The following is a 24568-nucleotide window of genomic DNA, read 5'->3' as shown; positions in this document are numbered from 1 at the left end:
TTTAAAAGGGTGTTTTTCAAAGAAAAAGTTTAAGAGAAAAATAGCAAGTTAGTTTGCCATATTATTTATTGACCAGTTTAATTGTGTGTGTGTGTGTGTGTGTGTGTGTGTGTGTGTGTGTGTGTGTGTGTGTGTGGTGCTGGGTTCAACCCAGGACCTTGAATTTGCTATACATATATATACTTTATCACCAAGCTACAGCCTTAGCCTGAGCAATTCATTTTCTAGAGAATTAACTCTTTACAGTTGTCTAGACATAAACCTAAAAGCTTCAGGGTTCACAGCTGTGTGCATTCAGGCTGCCTATGGCCCTTGGTGCACACATTGTACATAAAGAGCAGCTAGCTGGCAGTTAGTGAGTTTCCTGAGTGCAGGCACTTAAGAGCTTTACACATGAAAATGGAGCTATTACTATCACCAGTTGAGAGAAGGAATGGAAGGAAGCCCAGGGACTTCACTTGCTGAGGCTGATAAAGGGCGTGGCTGAGATGCAAACTCAGTTTGGCAAGTTCCAGGCTGCATGTTGTTAGGTACTGTGTGTGCGAGTGTGCGCGAGTGTGCAAGTGAGAGTGTGTGTGTGGGGGGGGGGGGTTTGGCTGATTGGTTGGTTTTGTGATACCCAGAGCCTGATACATGCCAGCAAGCACTGTACTACTACACTGCATCCCCAGTCCCTCCTATGTTTAAAATTGTAATTCTTAATCACAGTACTTGGGGCTATTATGTATATTATATAAGTTCCCTTTTGACTAACAAGGAACCTCTATAGATGACCAGTTTATTTTGTACCCAAGCTAGTGGGGGGAAGGGTGTTATTTAAGTATTAATGTAATTTAGGTTCTTTTTACTGCTCACGAAGAAGAGAAATCTGGAAACATGCACACATAATTAGAGCATTTATTGTGTTACACAGCGTGAGTTCTGAAGGAAGGGCAGTTCTGGTGTGGCTGATTTTACTGCTCAATAGCATCAGCCCTTGTTTGGCTTCTCCTCTACCCTTTTGGTGCCCAGAGAGTGGTGAGAGTTCAGAATAACATGTAACTGAAGAGTTGAGTGGCTGAAAGCTCCAGGATTCCAGTCCCTTTCAACAAAGCAGAGACCTTTGCAGCTCTCTCTACCACAAACCCATGTGCCCTTATTTCTCATTGACCTCGAATGCATCAGAGGCTTAGGGCCGAGTCCACTGCTGAGAGGAGAGTGAGGTGCTCTACTCCAGCTTGGTGTCTGCACTGGCTAGCAGGCTCTTGTCAGACACCTAGCAGTGTCTGCAGACCAATTTTATCTTATTGGAATTGATTAGGGCATTATGTATATATATATTTTATATTAATGTTTTTGGTTTACTAGCAATCTGTAAGTAACATTTAAAGACTTTTATTGAAGCTGGATGGTAGTAGCCACACCTTTAATTCCAGCACTCAGGAGGCAGAGGCAGGTGGATCTTTGAGTTCGAGGCCAGCTTGAACTGGCAAGTTGAGTATATTTAAACTTCACTATAAAATTTTAAATTTCTGTTTATTTTATTTTATGTATATGAGTGTTTTGTCTACATATATGTCTGTGTATCACATGCATGCCTGGTACCCACAGAGACCATATAAGGACATCAGATCCCCTAGAACTGGAATTACAGATGGTTGTAAGCCACCATGTGGCTGCTGGGAATTGAATCCTGGTCTTCTGGAAGAGCAGTTAGTACTCTTAACCACTGAACCATCTCTCCAAACACTTTTTTTAAATAAAAATTTCCATTTGTTATGCCATTGCTCAGTTTGAATTTTAAAGCTCTTTATTGACCACTAGAATACATATTTTTAGTCTCCCATAGAATAAGAGGTTATAGATAAAACTACTGTATATTTATTCCTGAATTCTTTTAAAAAGTACGTTTGTAGTGAATTAAGAGAGCTATCTACTTGGATGTAGGTAGATTTTTCTTTGGGCCACCAGCTCACAAAAAAAATGACACAGAGACTTATTATTAATTATAAAAGCTCAACCTATAGCTTAGGCTTGTCCCACTAGATCTGAAAACTTAAATTAACCCATTACTATTCATCTACATGTTGCCATGTGACTCATGGCTTTTACCTCTCCTCCTGCATGTCTTGCCCCCTCTGTGTCTGGCTGGTGATTCTGCCTTTCTTCTTCCCAGAAGTCCCTGCTATACCTCCTGCCTAGCTATTCGCCATTTAGCTTTTTATTAAACTGATCAGTGACATATCTTTACACAGTGTAATCAAATATCTCACAATACTTAGACGTAACTTCATTGGGATTTTCTTAAGGAATCAGTGCATATATAGAGAGTTACACTATTTTCCTGGAAGAAAGTGGTAGCAAATCAACATTAACATTATTTTCAAATGTGACTGCTTTGGCAATTGTTTATTAATTTGTGTGTGTGTGTTGCTAGAAATTGAATAGGGCCTTGCATATGCCCAGCAATTGTTCTACAACTGAGCTGTATCTACAGGTCCAGGATAATTTGCTCTTAATAAAGTCAAAGTTTTTTTTTTGTTTTTTTTTTTAGGCTGGGCGGTGGTGGCACACGCCTTTAATCCTTTAATCCCCTATGGCTAGGAAAACTAAAGCTCATAAAAGAGATTTAAAGTTACAGATTAATCCCAGGGATTAATTTCAGGAGGTAGAGCCAGGCAGATCTCTGTGAGTTTGAGGCCAGCCTGGGCTACAGAGTAAGTTCCAGGAAAGGCGCAAAGCTACACAGAGAAACCCTGTCTCGAAAAACCAAAAAAAAAAAAAAAAAAAAAAAAAGTCGAAGTTTTTTTTAATTCATACAGTATTTTTATTCTTTCTGAATTTTATACATGCATACAGTGTATTCTGATCATATGTACTTCCTCACTCCTCCACCAGTTCCTCTTAGATACACTCCTAAACCACCTTTCAACAACTTAATACCTTTTTTTTTTTTTTTTTTTTTTTTTGGTTTTTCGAGACAGGGTTTCTCTGTGTAGCTTTGTGCCTGTCCTGGGACTCACTTGGTAGCCCAGGCTGGCCTCGAACTCACAGAGATCCGCCTGGCTCTGCCTCCCGAGTGCTGGGATTAAAGGCGTGCGCCACCACCGCCCGGCAAGAGCCAAGATTTTTAAACTGTTTACTCTCGTTAGAAATTTTCTTTATAACATTCTTGTGTTCATAAGTAACTTTAAATCTCTTTTATGAGCTTTAGTTTTCCTAGCCATAGGGGAAGTTTTCATTTTTCATAGATTTAAAAACCAGCCAAACCTTGCTGGAGTAGTGACTCCAGTTGCAGGGGCCCAGTGTGCCTGCCTGGTCTAGATCCTGCTCTCTCCCTTGCTAGCTTTGTGATCCTGGGCAAAACTTTCTAAACCTGTTTAGTTTTCATTAAAATGCAGTTACAGTTCTCACGTCAAGTGTTTTATGAGAAGTAATTGAAGTTGTTAGGGTGGCACATTCTGTTCAGTGTGTGATTATTACACTTGGCTCTAAATAAATATTCATTTTATTTTAATGTTTATTTATTATGACTAATTCACTAATGTTTATTAATATATGACTAATGTAATTATTAAGCACAGTAGTGGTTGTTTTGTTTTGCAATTCCATGTATATCCTCATTTGAAATCTAATTTTAAAGCTTAATGGCATTTAATAGGCAATATCCCAAAGTAACTGGTGGTATAGATTTTCATGGTTGAGTGATTTAATCTACACCCACTGGTTTTTCAACAGTCCAGAGGAAAAGATCAGACAGTTGGAGAAGAAAGTAAACGAATTGGTAGAAGAAAGCTGTATTGCCAACAGCTGTGGAGACTTAAAGCTGGTAAGTTCATAAACATGGAAAATCAGATTCTGAGATGTGTGTTGATGTCTGTATCTACTTTTAAACATACACATACATGTGCACATTTTCTTCTGCTGTTGTCTGGCCTTAGGCTTTGACTAAGACAATTATTTTGAGAATTTTGCTTTACAAATTCTGATACCACAATTGGGCAATCTTACAATTTTTGACATTGTTTTTTTTCCAAAGATTTATGTGTATTTTGTGTGTATGAATGTTTTGCCTATATGTGTGTATGTAAATCACATGTGCCTATGGAGGCCAGAAAAGGGTGTTGGATCCCCTGGAACACGAGTTACAGACCGTTTGAGCTGCCCTGTGGTTGCTGGGAACCAAACCCTAGTCCTCTGCAAGAGCAGCAAGTATTCTTAACCCCTGAGCCATCTTTCTAGGCCCAACATTAACACTGGTCTTTTTAATATGGAAACAATTCCGTGTAGTATTTCCAAAACCCAGCACCATGACTCATGAAGCACACTGTGCTATAGAGCACTATTTTCCCTTTTTACTGAGCCAGGGTCTTACTATAGCTGAGAGTGGCCTGGGAATCATGCTCCTCCTGCCTGTACGTTTTCACCCTCTGCATGCTGGGGCAATAGGCATGTGCTACCATGCCCAGCTTCCTAAGTTCTGTTTCCTCATCGAAACCTCACTGGCCTTTCAGGATTTCAACTCTGCTTTTTAATGCGCACATGTAATGCGTTAGTGATTAACTCCCAAGTTGCCAATCATGCATTAAGGAAAGAAATAAAATCACTTCCCCCTAGAGTCATTTAACCAAGAGCGAGTTCAGATGGAATTCTCTGCTTCATACTCCCTGTGTCTTTGTCCATGTCCTCTGTCTGCTGCATGAGTCTGAATCTGTGCCTGCATCTGTATTCATGGCTGTCCCTGTGTGTCCGTCTGTGTGTCCGTCCCTCACAAAGGGTTCACTCTGTGTGTACTGGACAGCACAGAAAGCATCACCTGGGGAAGGCATGGAATTCTTACAGAAATCTTTAGCAGAGTTTTTTACAGGATTAAGTCACTGGCTGCAAATGATCCTAACTGACCCAGACAACAACATAATATAAATACCATTGTTTATCAACCAGTGTCCATAATGATTGCTTTCAACCTTATTATAGATTTTAGGAAGTTGCTTTCAATTTCCATATTTGTTCCTTTCAGCACATGATACACATGCATTATCTGGTTCAGGGGCATGGAAGAGAACATAATTTAAGATTGCAGCTATGCATTAGCTTAGGTTGTAAAAGTTGATGACATGGGAAGCCCAAGGCAAGAAAGGTTGGTTGTTATATTGTTCTCTTAAAGGCAGGTTCTTCAACAAGCAGTTTGAGCACACAGTAGGATAGCAGTTTCAAGTCTTAAATGACTTCAAGGTGTATCATTAACTCTGGCTGTGAGGTCCAGCAAAAGTTCCAGTCTCTTAGGCTGTAAGGGATATTTTCAGAATATTGCATCACCACATTTTAACATAAAATTTTCCCTTCCTTCCTTCCTTCCTTCCTTCCTTCCTTCCTTCCTTCCTTCCTCCCTTCCTCCCTCCCTCCCTCCCTCCTTCCTTCCTTCCTTCCTTCCTGGGCCTTGTGCATGTTAGGTAAGCCCTCTACCATGGAGCTATATCCACAGCATTCTTTATTTTGAGACAGTCTTAGTTACCTAGGTTGGCCTTGAACTTGTAATCTTCCTGCTTCAGCCTCCCACACAGCTGTGATGCCACCAGGCCTAGCTCTTTTCTTGCTTGCTGCTTCTGCTTCTGCTTCTTTTTTGTTGTTGTTGTTTGGTTTTGGATTTTTTAGTCAGGGTCTCTCTACATGGCCCTAGCTGTTTTGGAACTCACTATGTAGATCAGGCTGGCCTCAAACTCACAGAGATCTTCCAGCCTCTGCCTCTGTAGTATTGTGATTAAAGGTCATACCACCTGGCTGCTAAATCTTTACTTTCAGTTTGGTTTGTTATATTACTTTAGTTCTCAGTCCTTGCAATTACAACTTTTCATGACTTAAAAAGCTAAGTCTCTTATTATGCTTTTTTGTAGAAATCAACAAAAGATCCATGATATTTGAGTATTCTAGGGCCCAAGCTAAACATTTCTCGTAATATTAGACAATTGTTATCTTTTAGCTTATTGAATTTTGAGTATCCTCAAAGCCAAACAAAATCCATCTAAATCCTACCTTTTAAGATTGAATTAAAATAATCAAATACTTAGGAATTGGGAGGAAAAAAGATAACATAAGCATAATTGTAAATGGAGTTTCTGTGTCTTGCCCCAACCTGCAGCCACTTCCAAATAATCACTTGGAGACTTAATATTACTTATAAATGCTTGGCTGTTAGCTCAGGCTTATTACTAACAAGCTCTTATATTTTAAGTTAACCCATATTCTTTATTCACGCTTGGCCATGTGGTGGTACCTTTCTCAGCATGCTACATTGGTCTCCTGCTCCCTCTGTGTCTGGCTGGTGACTCCTTTGACTCCTCCCTTTCTCTTCCCAGTGTCCTCTGTGTCTGGCTGTCCCGCCTATACTTCCTGCCTGGCTATGGGCCTGTCAGCTTTTTATTAATTAATGAGATCAATATATATTCACAGTGTACAGAAGAATTATTCGACAGCACATAATCAAATCCAAAAGGTGGCAGGAAGGGTGGTACAATGTTAACTTGCAGTAAATACACCCGTTTCCAGGAAAACAGTTGTTTATTACAGAGCACCATTTTAACAATATTCTGGGAATTTTGTATGAGCCTGCAAAGGGGCATTCAGAGAAATCTGAGGTGGAAGACTAATTCAGTCACACATCATAGAGATGCATAAATATTGGGGAATGCTTGAGCCTGTCTTAACCAAGTATAAATCTGATTTCAGGCCTTAGAAAAGGCAAAAGATGCAGGAAGAAAAGAGAGAGTCCTGGTGAGACAGCGAGAGCAAGTTACGACTCCAGAAAATATCAACTTGGACTTAACGTACTCCGTAAGTGTTGCTGTGCCTGATTGCTGTGGGATGTTCTGTATGGCAAATGTGTTGCTGATTAGTCAATAAATAAAACACTGATTGGCCATTGGCTAGGCAGGAAGTGTAGGCAGGACAAGGAGGAGAATAAAGCTAGGAAGTGGAAGGCTGAGGCAGAGAGACACTGCCAGCCGCCATGATGACAAACAGCATGTGAAGATGCCGGTAAGCCACGAGCCATGTGGCAAGGTATAGATTAATGGAAATGGATTAATTTAAGCTGTAAGAACAGTTAGCAAGAAGCCTGCCACGGCCATACAGTTTGTAACCAATATAAGTCTCTGTGTTTACTTGGTCGGGTCTGAGTGGCTGTGGGACTGGCAGGTGAGAGAGATTTGCCCTGACTGTGGGCCAGGCAGGAAAACTCTAGCTACACCTGATGAGTACTGGGTGCTTGCCAGCACCTCTCCATCCCAAGGCTCTCCATTTTTGTCTGTTTTGGTTTTCATTTCTTTCTCCAGTGATAAGGATCAAACCCAGGACGTTGTATATGCCAGTGAAGTACTCTGTCACATACATCCCTAGCCCTCTTGTAGCATTTAGGAAAAGATTTTTTCACCAAATCATAAAGTTTGTTCAGACTTATGGGATACTATCTTACTTTTCTATTGCCATGGCAAAACACCATGACCAAGGCAGCTTATAAGAGAAAGCATTTAACTGAGGGCTCGCAGTTTCAGAGGGTGAGTTCATGACCATCGTGACAGGGAGCTTGGCAACAGACAGGTAGGCATGGAGCTGGAGAAGTCGCTGCAAGTTTGGGGCAGCAAACCATAAGGCACAGAGAGAACAAGCTGACTGAATGATGTGAGCTTTTTAAACCTCAAAACCCACCCCAGTGACACACCTCCTTCAACAAAGCCACACCTCCAAATCCTTCCTAAACAATTCCACCATTTGTGGACCAAGAATGCAAATATGGCAGAGCAGTGGTGGCGCACACCTTTAATCCCAGCACTCAGGAGGCAGAGGCAGGCAGATCTCTGTGAGCTGGAGACCAGCCTGGTCTACATAGAGAGTTCCAGGCCAGCCTGGGCTACATAGTGAGACCTTGTCTCAGAAAAAGCTGTTGTTATACAAAGCCTTCTCTGATATGCTTTATGGTTTAAGATATTTCTATATAATATTTCATTTCCACTTGTAAGGAGAACTCAATAGTCCTTTTCTTATTTTTCTACCAATAGCATTAGCAAAGCACATTTATTCTTTGTGAGTCTTCCTAAAATTCCTTACGTAGTACTCAAATTAAAAAAAGAATACAAAGAAAATTAAGTGAAGTTTAGAGGACAGCCCTCCATCATCTGCACTCTATTCACTTGTAATGCAAGGTAGGTTTGCATGATTGGCTGGCTATCTTGAGACATAGCGTTGTTCAAGCGTTTTAACCTCCAGAATGACTGCAAGTGAATGGGGCCTAGAGTGGTTATTATGTGGCTTCTTATAATGTTTCTTTCCTAGGTTCTCTTCAACTTGGCCAGTCAGTATTCAGCTAATGAAATGTATGCAGAAGCACTAAATACATACCAAGTTATAGTGAAAAATAAGATGTTTAGCAATGCAGGTAGGTGTATATAATGAATATTCACGCAGATATGTAGTTCTTTTGTTTTGTTAATTATATTTCCTCACTTTGTTTTCTTATATTAAAATGATCTATGCTTTAAGTGAATTTATATTTATGATGTGGTGTCCTGCTTAAACATACTGTGTGTGAAAAAAATACATATATAGGAATAAATGCAGTTGGCATGAAATAAACTGCCTAATACCAAACAGAAGATATATTCCAAGTTGGGCGAGGTGATGCATGCTTTTAATCCCAGTACTGGACACAAGGCAGGTGGATCTCTTGAGTTCAAGGCCACCTGGTCTACATAGGGAGCTCCAGAACAGCCAGGACTACATAGTGAGACTCTGTCTCAAAAAAAAAAAAAAGTATTATTTCATCATAGGAAGAAGGAGCCATGCCAACCATATGGAACATTTCTTTCATTATGTGACTGTGTTCCCAAGAGAGAAATGTATATTTATATTACATAGTTTTTGTTGTAATATTAAGATTTATTATAGTGAGTATTGTTTCCTTTAATAATATTAAAATTATGTACCATTATGGAGTAATTTACAAATGTCTTATATCCCTTTTTTAAATGTATATGGTGTGTGTATATGTATGTGTATAAATGTAAATGCATGAATGTTATGGTGTATGTGTGGAGCCAGAGGACAGCTCTCAGGATTCTGTTCTTTTCTTCCACTACACATTCCAAGAGGGAATCGGCTCCTCAGACTTGCACAGCAAGAACTTTTACCATTGTCTCCTGTTTTTCTTAGCATAATGCACTTCAGTTTTGTAATAAAAACAGTTGTCTAGCCATATTTTCAAGAAGTTCCATTTCTCCATAGAGAAGTGTGTGACCATATGACAATGGTGTACTGTTTTGATGTTAGAATTTTAGGTCTAAAACTTGTAACTGGGCCAGTGTAATTGATCAAAGGGTCCACACACTTGTACCTATGGCTACTGACCTGAGTTTCGTATCCAGATCTTAGAAAGTGGCAGGAGAGAACCAACTCCCATGAGTTTTCCTCTGACCTCACATGTGTGCCGTGGCACTTGTACCTGTACGCATACACACACGATAAAAATTTAAAACATTTAAAGCTCCTAACTTGAAAAATAAGCTTTAGAGAATATAAACTAAGATTATCTAAGATATCATAGGAAAAGTACAAACATGAGAATGTTTTACACTCATCTTTTTAATTAGGAAGACTGAAAGTGAATATGGGAAATATTTATTTAAAGCAGAGGAATTATTCCAAAGCCATTAAGTTCTACCGAATGGCCTTAGATCAGATCCCGAGTGTCCATAAAGAAATGAGGTAAGTGTGGAACCTGGTGACTATAAAGTTTAAGTGTCTTTTCAGAAACAAGATGACTTGTGGTTTGCTGTCATTGGGCTGAACATTTTGAAGTGTTTGTAGATGGGAGGTATTAGATTCATGTTTCAGATGTGGTGTTTTGCTCTGTTTACTTGTAACATATATATGTAATATATATCACATATTGGCAAAATAAAGGTTAAAGGAATAGTATATGATCAAAAAATAAAAATAAAACTAAGCTGAGCATGTAGGCTGTTCGTAACATCATACAGCTTAATGCCAGCACAGCCATACAGCAGTCGTGACAGCAGAGCAGACTACAGTGCACGCTCTACTGTTTTGAAAGTAAGGCTAAAAGAGATTACTGTGGAATAGAAGAGGGGAGAAGGCAGGGTATCTTCTACTCCTCCAATATTCAAGAACAGAAATAGTATATTTATGGGCTTAATGGTCCCTAGGCATAGGGACCATATGAAATCATATGTTATGGTCCCTTATTTGTAGATGCTACTTTTTATCAAGTGTCACATAACTTACAGAATACAACAGTGGTTCTCAACCTTCCTAATGCTGCAACCCTTTAATATAGTTTCTCATGTTGTGGTGACCCCCAACTATTAAATTATTTAGTTGATACTTTATAGCTATGATTTTGCTCTTATGAATCATAATGTAAATATCTGATATGCAGGATATCTGATATGTGATTCCTGTAGGGGTCACAACTCACGTGTTGAGAACTGCTGCTCTAGGAGCATCTTTAACGCAGGTAAAACAAAGAATTTGAGCATTTCTGGAAAATTTAATTTAGGGGCATATATTACATGCTTAATAATAACTGAGGCAGTGGGTACTATAGTAATTTAGCCGAGGCAGTAGCTACCAAGGACTTGAGGTAGGTTACATTGTAGACAAAAAGAACATCATAGAATGAATGATCCTGATCCAGCCAGCTAGTTATGAATAAACACTGGGATCATGTTCAGATATACTTGGAAATGAGGCAGAATCATATCCACTAGAATGGCTGAAAAGGACTGACAGTGACAGGTATTGACACAGATGCTGTTACATTAGAAATCTCATGCATTGTGTATGTGAAATACTACAGCTACTTTCAAGACAGGCAGTGTCTTAAAAGGTAAACATTTACCATATGGCCAACAATTCTATTCCTCGGTATATACCTAGAAGAAATGAAAATTTACATTATTTCAAAGACTTGTATGTGAATGTTCATAGTAGCATTAATCATAGTATCAAAAAAGTGGAAGTAACCCAAATTTCCAGCAAGTAGGCAGTAGATTAGAAAGTATGGCAAGGCCAGGTGTTGTGGCACACATCTTTAATCCCAGTACTCTGGAAGCAGAGGCAGGCAGATCTCTTTGAGTTTGAGGCCAGCCTGGTATATGTAGAAAGTTCCAATCCACCAAGCCAGCCAGAGCTGCACAGTGAGACTCTGTCTCAAAAAAATAAAATAATGTAATATAATATATCTATGCCATAGAATACTATGTAGTGATTTTTTTAAGGGATGAGGCATTGATACCACAGTGTAGAGGAACCTCAGGATTGTGTCAAGGGGGTGGAGCCTGACATTTCATAGTTTTATTTATAGACAATAACTAGAAAAGGCAGAGAGACAGAAAGTAGATTAATGGCTCTGTAGTGACTGTGAGGATGGGGAACAACTGTTAATAGGCACAGGTTTCCTCTTCAGGTAATAGAAATGACTTAAATATGTGGGTACTGTCCCACGAGTGTAAATATGGCAGTAACATTAAATGTTGTGACCTGTCTGTTGTACTATTAAAACTTAAACTTAGGAAGTAAAATGAGAAAGGAAAGTGCAGCAACTTGAATGTCATATTAGGAGTTCAGACTTTTCAGGCTAACCTGTTTCTCTTTGTTTAGGATTAAAATAATGCAGAACATTGGAATTACATTTATAAAAACTGGTCAATATTCAGATGCCATTAACTCATTCGAGCACATCATGAGTATGGCCCCGAATCTGAAGGCAGGCTTCAACCTCATTCTCAGTTGTTTTGCCATTGGAGATCGAGAGAAAATGAAGAAGGCATTCCAGAAATTAATTGCTGTTCCGTTAGAAATTGATGAAGATGATAAATATATCTCCCCAAGTGTGAGTATGAAAATGACAGTTATGTGGCGTCTCCTGCTTGTCTGTCTTTCTATTTCTGGAAATGAGCAAATTGTAATTTCTTGAATTTCTCAACAGGCAATTGATACATTTCATTTGCTATTTAAACTGAGTTGAGTATGGATCTCTTGACCTGGGGTTAGAGATTATGGTTAAAACAGACTGCAATGGTGGCGCACGCCTTTAATCCCAGCACTCGGGAGGCAGAGGCAGGCGGATCTCTGAGTTTGAGCCAGCCTGGGCTACAGAATGAGTTCCAGGACAGGCACCAAAACTACACAGAGAAACCCTGTCTCTAAAAAACAAACAAACAAACAAACAAAAAACTAGACTGCACAGTTGTAGTCAAAGCTTTAAAAAAGGAATCATTAAAAGTAAGATTTGACTGTACCTTGACCATGTGACCGTGGAACTTTTTTTTTCTGGTTAGTTTTTGTCACCTTGACACAACTAGGGACACCTGGGAAGAAGGACCCTCAACTAAGGAATTGCTTCCATCAGCTTGGCCTGTGGCTGGGTCTGTGGGGCATTTTCTTGATTAAGGTTTGGTGTGGAAGACTCAGATCACTGTGGCCAGTCCACCCCTCGATGATGAAACCTGCAAGCTAAATAGAGCTTCCCTTACCATAAGCTGGTTTAGTCAGAGCAGTAAGAAACAAACTGGAACAGTAGTACTGAGGATTGAACCTAAGGCTTGCACATGCTCTACCACTGGGCTCCACCACTGGGCTATACCCCTGTCCATCTACCGTGGAACCTAAATTCTGTCTTGTTTTTGTTTTGTTTGACATAGGATCTCACTAGCCCAGGCTGGCCTCAAATTTGCTATGTAGCTAAGGATGATTTTGAACTTCTGGAGCTCCTGCCTTTACCTCCTGAATGCTGGGATTCCAGGCATGTGCCACTGTACCCAGTCTTACAGCCCTGGGATTGAACTCAGGCCTTCATGGATCACAGACAAACATTCCACCAACTGAGCTACATCCTCTACATCCTCTGAAAAGTCTTATTTTTAAAGACCTGAGGAGATATTATATAATGTTAAGTAAAGAGGTATAGGTTCATATTTTACACATGAAAAACTGGGAGAAAATATATCAAAATAGAAACAGCAGTTTCTGGGCAGTTAATGTTGTTTTTTCCTCCTCTTGCTCCTCTTATTCTTCTTTCTTAATGTTTTGAAAACATTTCCCATATTTTTATGCATAAATTATTAGCATTCTGATACATTAAGTCAAACTATATGAAATTGCCTATATTTAGATAGGTAGATCTATTTTCATAGATCAAAGTGGTATTTTTTTTAGCTTAATAGAGTTGAACTTCATTGTTTGTTTTTAGAGGATCTCTTAAATCTGGCTGGCCTGGAACTCATCCAGTAACCCAGGCTAGCCTCAAAACTCTGAATCCTCCTGCCTCAACCTCTCCAGTGCTGGGATTGCAAGCATAGCTCACCATATTCAACAGAATTTTCATATTCATTCTCTCTCTTTCTCTCCCCTCCCCCTCCCCCTCCCCCTCTCTCTCATCTCTATCTCTGTGTGTATGTGTGTGTGTGCATACCTGTCTGCCTCTGTCTCTCTCTGTCTTTTGGTCTGTCTGTCTGTCTTTCCCTCCCTCTTTCCTGGCAGTAGATTTTTCTTGATAGAATGTAAGGGTATTATTGATCCTAGTAAAGAGAGAGTTTGGGCTATGGAGCCTGATGCCTGGCCTGCCACTCATGACTTACTCCTCTCGCAGCTCAGTTCCTTTATATATAAAATGGGACAGTTACAATAACCTGCCTTACAAGATTGTGAGGGTTAAATGATCAATGTATGTAAACTGTTGAAAGTAGACTTGGAACACAGTGCTGGATAAATATGGATTATTATACATTACTTACTGAGAAAAATGGTGTGTGTTGTTTTAAAATAAATCGGTGTTTGTTTCGGTGGTGCTGGCAATTAAAGCCAAGCCTTCCATGCTCAGGTTGGTACCGTGTCACTGTCTCAGCCCAGCCTTGTCTGCGTTCTCAACAGGAGTTACGTGGATTGCAATAGGCAGTGGATAACCATGAACACATTTGGATTTGAGTTTACAGTCTAGAGTATCACATATTTCTACAAGCAACCATAGCTTTTGTGTATTCGGTTTTATTCTTTCTGTCTTAACCCTTTATCTGCTGCTTAGAATATATATTAGTTCCATGGAGAGTGATAGGCAATCATAAAAACAAAACAAAACCAAGTTCTGCTCAATGTAAGTAGATTAGATTAATTTACGCACCATTTTATAAAACTAGTTGCTGGAGTTTGGGTTAGAAATCTTAAGTTTTTAATTTTTATTTCTGACTTCTTTTCAATTTCTTTTCCTAGGATGATCCCCATACTAACTTACTGATTGAGGCTATAAAAAATGACCATCTCAGGCAGATGGAACGTGAAAGGTAACAAAACGACTGCCTTCTCGTTGATCCTTACAGAACTTGTCAGTTGTGCCTGTTTCCCAAGCTGAGCGGTCACAGCATCCTCTCCTTAAGGATGCTTTCTCCTCCTCATTCCCGGTCCCCCTGCTGACCTAGTCTTCTCTATTAGGGTGTGTGTCTAACTGGGGCTGGGGCTATGGCCAGGCCCCTGCTCCACCACTGCCTGTGTCTCTAGCCCTTTCCTTGCTTTTTATTTTGAGGCAGGCTCACTAAGTTACCTGGCCTACCCTGAGTTTACTCAGTCACCCAGGCTGGCTTTGAATTTGTGATCCTCTTGTCTCAAACTGGGATTAGAAGCCTACTTTACCAGGCCTGGTCTTATTCAGCAATTCTTAACCATTTCTCTGTAATTCCCTTTTCCCACATTTGGTACTATATTGCAATTTAGTTACCTTTATTTTTTTTAATTGTCTTATGTATGTTTGTCTTAACTGCCAATTAAATATCAAGCCTGAAGAAAAATACATATTTATTTTATTATTTCCTCTCTCTAATATGGACCACAGTTGTTTTCTCTCCTTTATTTTTATTTTTCAATGTGTTTAATGAATTTTGATTATATTAACCCCCCCCACTATCATGTAATGTGTGTGTGTGTGTGTGTGTGTGTGTGTGTGTGTGTGTGTGTGTGTACCATTTCTACTTCTAACACCAAATATATGGGACTTTTCCACACCATGATTGTTCAGCTCTCTGGACATCAAGTAGGTGTCCAGCAGTTCACTTTTGATGCAGACCCCACAGGTTAAGGGCTCAGTCCCACAGCCTCTTCATCCCCCAGTACAATCCAGAGCCATAAGCAGAGGCCTTCTGTTCTGACTTCCTATGAGACAGGTTTTTACCAACTCTCCTTAGACTCTGTAATTTGCCTTATATAAATGGAATTATATGCTGGTTTTCTTTTTAAGATTTATTTTTATTTTATGTGGATCAGTGTTTACCTACATGCATATGTGTATACCACATGCATGCCCCGTGCCAATGGATGTCAGAAAAGAGCATCGGATCCCCTGGAACTGGAGTTACAGGCAGTAATGAGCCACCATGTAGGTGCTGGGAATTGAACCCAAGTCCTCTGGAAGGCAACTAGTGTTCTTTAACCACTCAGCCACTTCTCTCGCCCCTTGAGTCCATTTTTAAAACTGCTATGTTTATAAATCCAAGGAAGATAAACAAAGATAAATGTAATCTATCACTGTAAATTGGTGTATCCACTTTGGAATACAACGGCATTTTCCAGATGGTGACAGTGGGCGTTTTGTAGTACATAAATATGGTGCATATATACACATACTTACATACTTTCAAAAGTAACATACACCTGGGCATGGTGACCCAGTCCACATCTGCACGTGGATCTCTGTGAGACTGAGATCAGCCTGGTGTACAGAGCAAGTTCCAGGCCAGCTAGGACTGCAGAGTGAAACCCTGTCTCAAAAACCAACACAGGCAATATGTTATGACTCTGTTTTAATAACACACAGTTGCTTTTCGTGGGTTGTATGCATGTGTGGTTTATGTGTCTGCGTGTGCATGTGTGTGCCTGGATGTACAAGTGTAGAGGCCAGAGGTCAATGTTGCATTTCCTTCTCTATCACTCTCCACCTTTGCTCACGGAACCTGGAGCTCAACCAGTGGCTGGAGTGACTGTTCAGTGAACCCCAGGGTCCTCATCTCTCTGCATCCCAGTGCTGAGATTACAGGCACATGCACCTGGCTTCTTACATGAGTGCTAGGGAACCCATAAGGCGTCTTCCCAATCCCACACGCCATTTCTTTAATGACTGTTTAGGCCTCACTTTCCTGTCTGTAGGGAGGTTATGTAATTTAGCTGCAGAGCTTTGTCTGTGTTTCATTATTTCTTTACCTTGTCAGAAGGCATCATCAGGCAGGAAAAGAAAGACCCACTGGTATCAGGAGGCACTCACATTGCTAGTCATGTTTGCTAGTCGTTTTTAGTCAGACTTACAAACATGTTTCTCTGTACTGGGAGTGGCAGTGCTGGGACTGAACCAGACTTAGTCATGCTGGGCCAGCGCTGTAACACTTGAGCTGATCTCAAACCCTTGTTTTGGGGGACAGGGTATTAATGTGTAATCCAGAGTAGCTTGTGACTGGCTGGCCTCAAACTCATGATCCTCCTGCCTCTACCTCCCTTGTGCTAGAATTAGATATACAGCCACTCCTAGCCTTTTTTTGTTAAGGCATTTTCCAGATGGAAAAATTACATGAGTAATTTGTTTCATTTTAGTTTTTGTTTTGGGGTGCTTTTTGTTATTGTTTTTGTTTTTAGAGGTGTGGTCTCTCAATATAGTTCAGACTGTCCTGGAACGTGCTATGTAGACCAGGCCTAGTCTTGAACTCAGAGATCCACCTGCCTTTATTTGCCTCGTAGGTGGCAGGAGGCTTGCCTGCTCACTCCTAGGCTTTAGAAACACATTTCTTATGTGGCTGTCTGTCCTCTAGTAAGCTTCTGTGGTATGTTAGTTTTGATAGATAATCTTTATACTTGTATCTTGAGAACTAAATATAAATTACTTTCATGTCACATCTAAATATAACTTTTTGTTTGTGTGTATAGGAAAGCCATGGCAGAAAAATACATCATGACAGCTGCAAAACTCATCGCTCCTGTGATCGAAGCATCCTTTGCTGTGGGTTACAACTGGTAAGGGGAGTCAGTAACACTCTGTGAGTGTGCTGTTTTCGTCATTTGTATTGGCATCAGAAAAGTGAATACAGGTTGGTTAGGACCTGTGTGTGCTTTCCATGCCAATTATCTTATATGTTAAGGTTAATGTTGACCATTGTGAAAGTTCTCGTAGGGTAGTTTTCTTATTGCTCATGTGGTTAAGGCCAGTGTGCTGCCACTGTTATGTTCTTTTGTTGTAGAAATTCCAATCTGTGCTTTTTTTAAATTTTTCTCTTTTCTCCTTTTTTTCTGCCTTAGTTTTGGCATTAGTATTAAACTTTCTATCCTGAGTAATGGCTCTAAAGAGGCCATTGTCTCCATATATACTCTGTTTCCTAGAAAGAAGTAAAGCATTTTAGGATAGGTAAATCCCAGAACATTTGTTACATGAGCAGGGATTGAATTGTTTCCTGTTCTTACACCCAGCATGGGGTTCTCTCTGATAGTGTCTCTGATAGGAGATCATTTAGTTCCTGCTCAGAATCTACTTTTTATTGACTTGATTTTGTTTAAATATCTGTAAGGAGTTAAAAATTCTTTCTTGTATTGAATACAGATCTGACTTTTATAGAATTCTTATTTTGAACTTTTAAACAAACATAGCACCTTACCAGAATCTTTAAAACCTGAAGTACACACATGGTTTCTAAAAGGTAAAGGAAGCCTGGACGCATCCCAGGCTTGATTTTCCGATCGTTTCTCATTTCTTACTGTGAGAAAGAACAAGTAGCCTCTTATTGAAAGTCTTTCAGTGTGGTTAGCGCTAGGAGTCAACTTTTAAATTTGTGCTGGAGGCTTCAGTTTGGCCCATGACGTTTTTTTTGTTTTTGTGTTTTCCGGTTGCCTGCTTACCTTTCTTTCTGTCTGTTTGTCCTTCCTTTCTTCCTCCCTCTCTTCCATTCTCCTTTCCTTCCTTTCTTTAGACAGGTCTAGTGAACTCACAGCATCCTCCCTCAGCAGGGATTGCAGAGCCGCCCTGCCTGGCTCTGACCTGGCATCTTTATTCCTTTGTGGTTCAGCTTTCCTCACCCTCCTTCACTGAATCCCTCTGTCTTTGCTTCTGTTTCTGGAAAGGTTACTGTTGTGACCTGGGGCTGAAGGCCATCTTGGGGTTTGCTTGGACTTCTTTCCCAGTTTGAACCCTTTTGTTTAACAAGCAGTAGCTTCATTTTTCTCTTGATTATATCTTAATATCTGTCTGTGTGGGTCTCCCTGAGATATCCTCATTCTTTCTCACTGTTTGAGGCAGGGTTCTCAAGAGTGTTGCCTCGGTTGGCCTCTGAGCTCCCTCGGTTTCCTGAGTGGTGGGACCACAGGTGGGCCCTCGTGTGTCCAACGTTGACTGGTCACTGTGTCAGGTTTAAGGTCCTAGGCTGTCCCTTTGGTCTGAGCTCCGGGCACTTGTGTCCCTTGCTGACTGGCTTTGCTGGTGACTAGAAGGCTATTGCTACTTGTCTGTTATCTGTAGGTGACTTGCATTTTTTTCTAAAGGTTTCAGTTTTATTTCTCTGAAATTCTATAACCATGTGTTTAAATTTGTCTTTTTATTTTTAGTCTTGTTTCTGCTCAACTTAGGGAGACATATAAATTCTTTGATGATTTGCTCCCTTCACATCTTGTTATTGATTTCCATCAGACTTTAGACTTCTATGTTACTTTCCTTCTCTGATTTGGTATTTCCTAGCTCTCATGTTTCTTTGATTTCTGAGACTTCCTTGGATTTCTCACCCAAACTTCATTTTTTTATGTGCTTTTATTTTTCCAAGAGCACCATTTTTCTGTTGTTTTTTGTTATTGTTGTTCTTTTCTTTTTGTTTTTGTTTTGACCGGGATGGGGGTGGATTATGGAGGATGAGGAGCAATCTTCAGTATTTTATCTTTTTAGAAGATTATTATAGTAGTTGTCTTAGCATTTTTGCTGCTAGTTTACAAGTGACATACTGAAGATTTATGAAGCTCACAACTAGTGTGTCTGAAATTTTCCTCTAAATGAAAGTTTCAGATTTTACTTTTTTTTTTTTAATTGATTCTTTGGGAATTTTACATCATTCACCCCAACCTACTCATCTCCCAGTACCCCACCCCCCATATTCACTTCTCCCTCTTGTAATACCTTCCCCAAAGGAAAGCTAAAAAAATAATAATAATAAGATAAAATAATACAGATAAATAAATCTTTAAAATATGTATACACACATCTATACACAAAAAGTATATGTGTGTATGTGTATATGTGTGTGTGTGTGTGTGTGTGTGTGTGTGTGTGTGTGTGTGTGTATATATATATATATGGAGGGGCTTTATTAGAGTGACTTACAGGCTGTGGTCGAGTCGTCAACAATGGCTGTCTCAGGTCTGAAAGATGAGAATTCAGTAGTTGTTCGGTCTACAGGGCTGGATATCTCACAGTCCCAATCTGACATTTGTAGCATGAATCTTAACAGTTCTTATTAATAAAATCCAACCTGAGGCCAGTTATTGGGGTAAATGCTGGAAGGTCAGAGTACCAGAACAAGCCACAGCTATCGCACCTTGCCAATTCCTCAGCTGGTCCTGTTTCCTCAGACTGGAAGCTTCTGTGTCCTCATTCCAATGACTCTCAGTTGAACTGCTGCTAGAAGCCTGAATGCTTAACCAGCCAAAATGCTTAACCAGGCCAAATGCTTAACCAGCCAAAATACTTCTAGTTTCTGGTCCTCACGCCTTATAAACCTTTCTGCTTTCTACCACCACTCCCTGGAATTAAAGGCTGCTTTCTGGGATTAAAGGCGTGAGTCACCATGCCTGGCTGTTTCCAATGCGGCCTTGAACTCACAGAGATCCAGAGGGATTTCTGTCTCTGGAATGCTAGGATTAAAGGTGTGTGCTAACATTTTCTAGCCTAAGTATCTTGTGGCTTTTCTGTTCTCTGACCCCAGATAAGTTTATTAAGGTACACAATATTTTGGGGAACACAATACCACCACAGACATTAGAATCCTGAGGATTTCTGCAGAGCTGCTGATCTTCAGTATACGTTGGGATCTCAAAGTTACTTCTAATACAGGCGCAGCATTGCTTCAGAGATGAATTTGCCAGAGAGAGTGAGGGCAAATCAGGCAAAAAGCAAAAGCTTCCTTCTCCCTGGTCCTTTAATGTGGGCTGCCACTAGAAGGTGTGGCCCAGATTTAGTGGGAGTCTTCCCATCTCAAATAATCCAGTCAAGCAACTCTCCCATAGTCATGCCCAGCAGCTTGTGTTTTAGTTCATCGTGGGCTTGTCAAGTTGACAAGCAGGAGAACGTCACAGTGGTCCAGCCTGGAACTCACTTGCTCCTTCTACCTCAGCCTCCCAAGTGCTAGGATCACAAACATAGGGGACGTGTATCCCACTCCCATGTGTCATCTCTAATCTTCCAAATCACTCAAGCCAGGTGTTCCTTTCACCTTGCTTTAGGCCACGGTGAATATTCTTGCTTGAGTGTATTTCTGTGGTGAAATGGTAGCCTTCCGTTTAACAGAAAGATAGGCTTGCTTAGGCCATGTTGTCAGATAGCTGTGACATAAGAAATGGAGTCCATCCAGAGATTCACCTCCGTCCATGTGTGCTGTAGACTGACCTAATAGGAGGGATCGAGGCAGAGCATTTAGTCAACAAGTCCTGTCATGTGAGCTCCAGATTCACCCTCATGGAGTTTTTAATCTTGACTTAACATTTTTAAATATGAATGTTAGTTTGTTTTAATCAAAGAGCATAGTCTCCTACTATTTTTCTTTCTTAAATTTTTTAATTATTATTTTATTTTATATATATGGTGTTTTGCCTGCGTGTATGTCTGTGCACTATGTGTGTGCCTGGTGCTCTCAGAGGCCAGAAGAGGACATCAGATCCCCTAAATCTGGAGTTACATAACTGAGCCACCATGTAGTTGTTGAGAATCAAACCCAGGTTCTCTTAAGAGGTTAAGGAGTGCTTTTAACCAGAGCCATCAGTCCCTTACTATAGTTCTTATCATGAAGGAACTTTCAAGATTTCCTTTGCAACCTAAAATGTGTCTTATTTTCCTATTTGTTATCTAGATAGGCACCCATTCCTTTATATGAGACCTTCTGATTAAAAAAAAAAAATGCGCCAGGCAGCGATGGCACACGCCTTTAATCCCAGCACTCAGGAGGCAGAGACAGGCAGATCTCTGTGAGTTTGAGGCCAGCCTGGTCTACAGAGCAAGTTCAAGGACAGACACCAAAACTAGACAGAGAAACCCTGTCTCGAAAAACAAAACAAAACAAAAATGCTGGGAGGTGGTGGCTCAGTCCTTTAATCCCAGCACTCAGGAGACAGAGACAGGTGAATCTCTTAGTTCAAGGCCAGCCTGGTCTACAGAGCAAGTTCCAGGATAGCCAGGGCTACACAGAGAAATCCTGTCTTGAAAAACCAAAAATTCTACCTATAATCCCAGAATATGGGAGGTGGAGATCAGGAATTCAAGGCCATCCTTAACTATATACCAAGTTTGTGGCCAGTCTGGGCTACATGAGACCCTATCTCAAAAGCCAAAAGCTTCCCCCACCCTTTTTTTTTTTTTTTTTTTTGCTAGTTCTCAGATAACAGGAAAGTCAAGTGCAAATTTGATTTTAGTAGCTTGAAAATATATATATATATAGATTCATAAAATTACCTTATATAATCTTTAAAAATTATAATTTGTAGGGAGCAAAGGAAGACCTGGAGGAATGTGCATTGTTCACCTGGGCACATACTGAGGACTCCAAGGCCTTCGACCTAGGGGACTGTTGACATATTGTCCTGTTGGTAACAGCCTCTATGGGCCAGGCTGAAGGGGGGTGGCAAAGCTTTCCTGGGGAGTCTAAGTGATTGGTCAGCGTGTGCAAAGACAAGCAACTGCAATTTCCTTCTCCAGTGCTTACTGCCTGAGACTGATCACCCACAGAGACTTCCTACCAAGACTAGCCAACCCCATATGCTGTACTGTACCTCATAAATGTGTGTCTGTCTTTCCTGTCCTCACCACCTACAGTCAGGGTTCCAGGACTCAAACCTTGCAGGATTTGGCAGTGATTGACATGTACATATATGTGTGTGTGTGTGTGTGTGTGTGTGTATGTGTGTGTGTGTGTGTGTGTGTGTGTGTGTGTGTGTTTATAGGTGAATATCTTATATCCATGTTATAATATACACATATAAGCTATATTTGTCCATACGGCTTTTATATGTACATAAATATACTTGCAGATAGAGAGAACTTAGTGGGCATTACTCTTTGGAAACAACCTTAGAGTTTATGATTGAGATAAAGACTATCTCAGGCCTCTGTCTCTGAACCTGCCATTTTCCCACCATCTTGGGATCTGTTGCCATATTCCATCTGAATTCAGGAAGTCTGGGAGGCTCTGAGCATCCTCTGTCACCCTGTGATATGCTGTTGTGAAGAGAACCACAGGGAGATCACTGGGTATCCAGGAGGCAGAGATGGAGCTAGTTAGTCTTTGAGGACCCTCTGAGGGGTGTGATGCAGAATGACCACACAGTCTGGTGTCCTTGGGGCACTGCATAGCCAAACCTAAGTTGTTCTCCAAGTTGGAGTGTGAATTTGGGCTGTGAAATATATCAGAAGTCTTAGTCCACAGCCTTCTAGAAAATACCTGGGTCCAGGAGGTGAGTGAGATGTGTAAAGCATAAGAGAATTAAAGGAAGAATTTGGGGGAAATTATCTCCTACTTTGGGAAGAAGATGGTTTGCCCAAGAAAACCTATGGAGATTCTACTGCGGTGACTCAGGGCAAAGTGGCCAGATTTGAGCACATGCATTGGAACCCTTTCCTAACCTGTACTCCTGCTCAGAACAGTAGACCATGTCTGCATCCTTAAAGTGGCTAGAGGCAGAAAAGGTTCCTACTTCACATGTGAAAGAGGAGAGGTGGGGTATCCAACGACGACATTATTTGTACACTTAATATAAAGAAATGGAACGAGAGAGAAAGGGCAAGTGGGAATTACCACGGGGGCTGAGGGGTGGGTGAGAGTGAAGTAAGGCTGCAAACAGGCGGGACTCTGAGTCATGTGTATGCGGGGAAACATTCCACATGACCGTCAGTGTTAGGCTTTCTGCCTTTTGCTCCTTTCCTGCTCCTCACTAACTGCTATGATTAAGCCACAGTCTTTTCAAGACATGACAGCTGTTCAGTGTTTGGAGAACTTTGAAGACTTGGAATTAAATAAAACATTTCAATTAAGCTATTTGATATCTGTTCTGTTTATATATCATTTTAAACTGACATTCCTAAGAAAGATGCCAATCAAGTCTTCCATTTAATTTAGCTTCTTGGGCAGTTCTGTGTTTGTATGTTTAAAATTATTCAGTTAAAGGGAAGCAGTTTTGAGGTTCATTCAAACCAGCTTTCTGAAGCTCATTTCCACTTAAAAGATTTTTCAATGGTAGCCATGGGGTTGTATTTTAAGTGGTTTTTAAGTGGTTAACTAGTTTTGCTGTGAAACATTTTAGCCCATTGAAATCTGAACTATGCGGATGTGGAACTAAGCAAGGGGGATCCCTGCAAGCTCTCCTGCTGACAGGGAAGTGATCCATGTGAAGTAAACTTGGTTTAGTTCAACTTGGTCAGGCTAGATCAAACTTCGGGAATCTGATGCCAGGAGATTTATTGTAGGCCTATTTAAACACAGTACAATTTGGAAAAGAGTTCCCAGGCTACAGTCATTGCAATTCCAGGTGCACAATGAAGACTCCCTTACCAACAACATTCCATACTGTATTGTGTTGATAAGCCTATATAGACACACCGTCATTACCCCAGGCCTGTGGTTCAGACTTCCCTTTGTGCTATGAAACATGACGTGTGTGTCTTTGATGTATCACCAGAGTATCTCCCCTGTTCATTCCTCCATCAACTCACAACCTTGGCTACCTGGAACTGTATTTTGCTTCCACAATTTTTTCTTTTCCTGACTGTCATAGTGTTGAATTCATATATTATGTAGCTTTCTCGTGTTAGCTCTGACATGTAGTAGCTAGCATGTCTGTAAGTTTCTTCCACGTATTTTTGAGGTTTGCTATATTTTAATTCTTAGTAATGTTTCATTTTAAGTATCTACTCGTTGACCATTCAAGGACACCTTGGTTGCTTCTAAATTTTGGCAGCTGTGAATAACACTGTTAAAAACATCCATGAGTAGGTTTCTGTTTGAACATAAGTTTTCAACTCTTGAGTAAACACCAAGGAATGTGACATCCAGGTCATGTTGTCAGGCACTGCCCACTGTCTTCCAGAGCATCTGCACTACTCTGAATTCCCCCGAGCAGTGTTGCTCTACAGCCTTGCCAGAGTTTGGTGGTGGTGTCTTGAGTGTTGTCTTTTCCACTCCATGTGGAGTAGTATCTCACTGGCACTGTAATTTGTAATTTCCTAGTGAAATCAAGCATCTTTTCTAAGGCTTTCTTATTTGCTCAGTGGTCATTTTATATGATCAGTTCTTTGCTAAATTTCACTTTT

General features: G+C 40.5%; 1 protein-coding gene across 2 annotated transcripts in view; it reads left to right on the top strand.

The window, feature by feature from the left end:
* Ift88 (intraflagellar transport 88) overlaps nt 1-24568 on the top strand; it is a 109932-nt gene that overhangs the window by 17062 nt on the left and 68302 nt on the right. For both annotated transcript variants that reach the window (XM_052733105.1, XM_052733104.1), the window contains exons 8-14: nt 3718-3808; nt 6706-6810; nt 8308-8410; nt 9621-9735; nt 11653-11884; nt 14260-14330; nt 16951-17037. In XM_052733105.1, the coding sequence (XP_052589065.1) occupies nt 3718-3808; nt 6706-6810; nt 8308-8410; nt 9621-9735; nt 11653-11884; nt 14260-14330; nt 16951-17037 (804 nt within the window). The remainder of the gene's footprint in view (nt 1-3717; nt 3809-6705; nt 6811-8307; nt 8411-9620; nt 9736-11652; nt 11885-14259; nt 14331-16950; nt 17038-24568) is intronic.

The sequence above is a fragment of the Peromyscus californicus genome, unplaced genomic scaffold (assembly GCF_007827085.1).
Source record: "Peromyscus californicus insignis strain IS unplaced genomic scaffold, ASM782708v3 Scaffold_12__1_contigs__length_115047231, whole genome shotgun sequence".
NCBI lineage: Eukaryota > Metazoa > Chordata > Mammalia > Rodentia > Cricetidae > Peromyscus > Peromyscus californicus.
The sequence above is the reverse complement of the archived record's forward strand: the minus strand, read 5'-3'. Positions and strand labels throughout refer to the sequence as shown.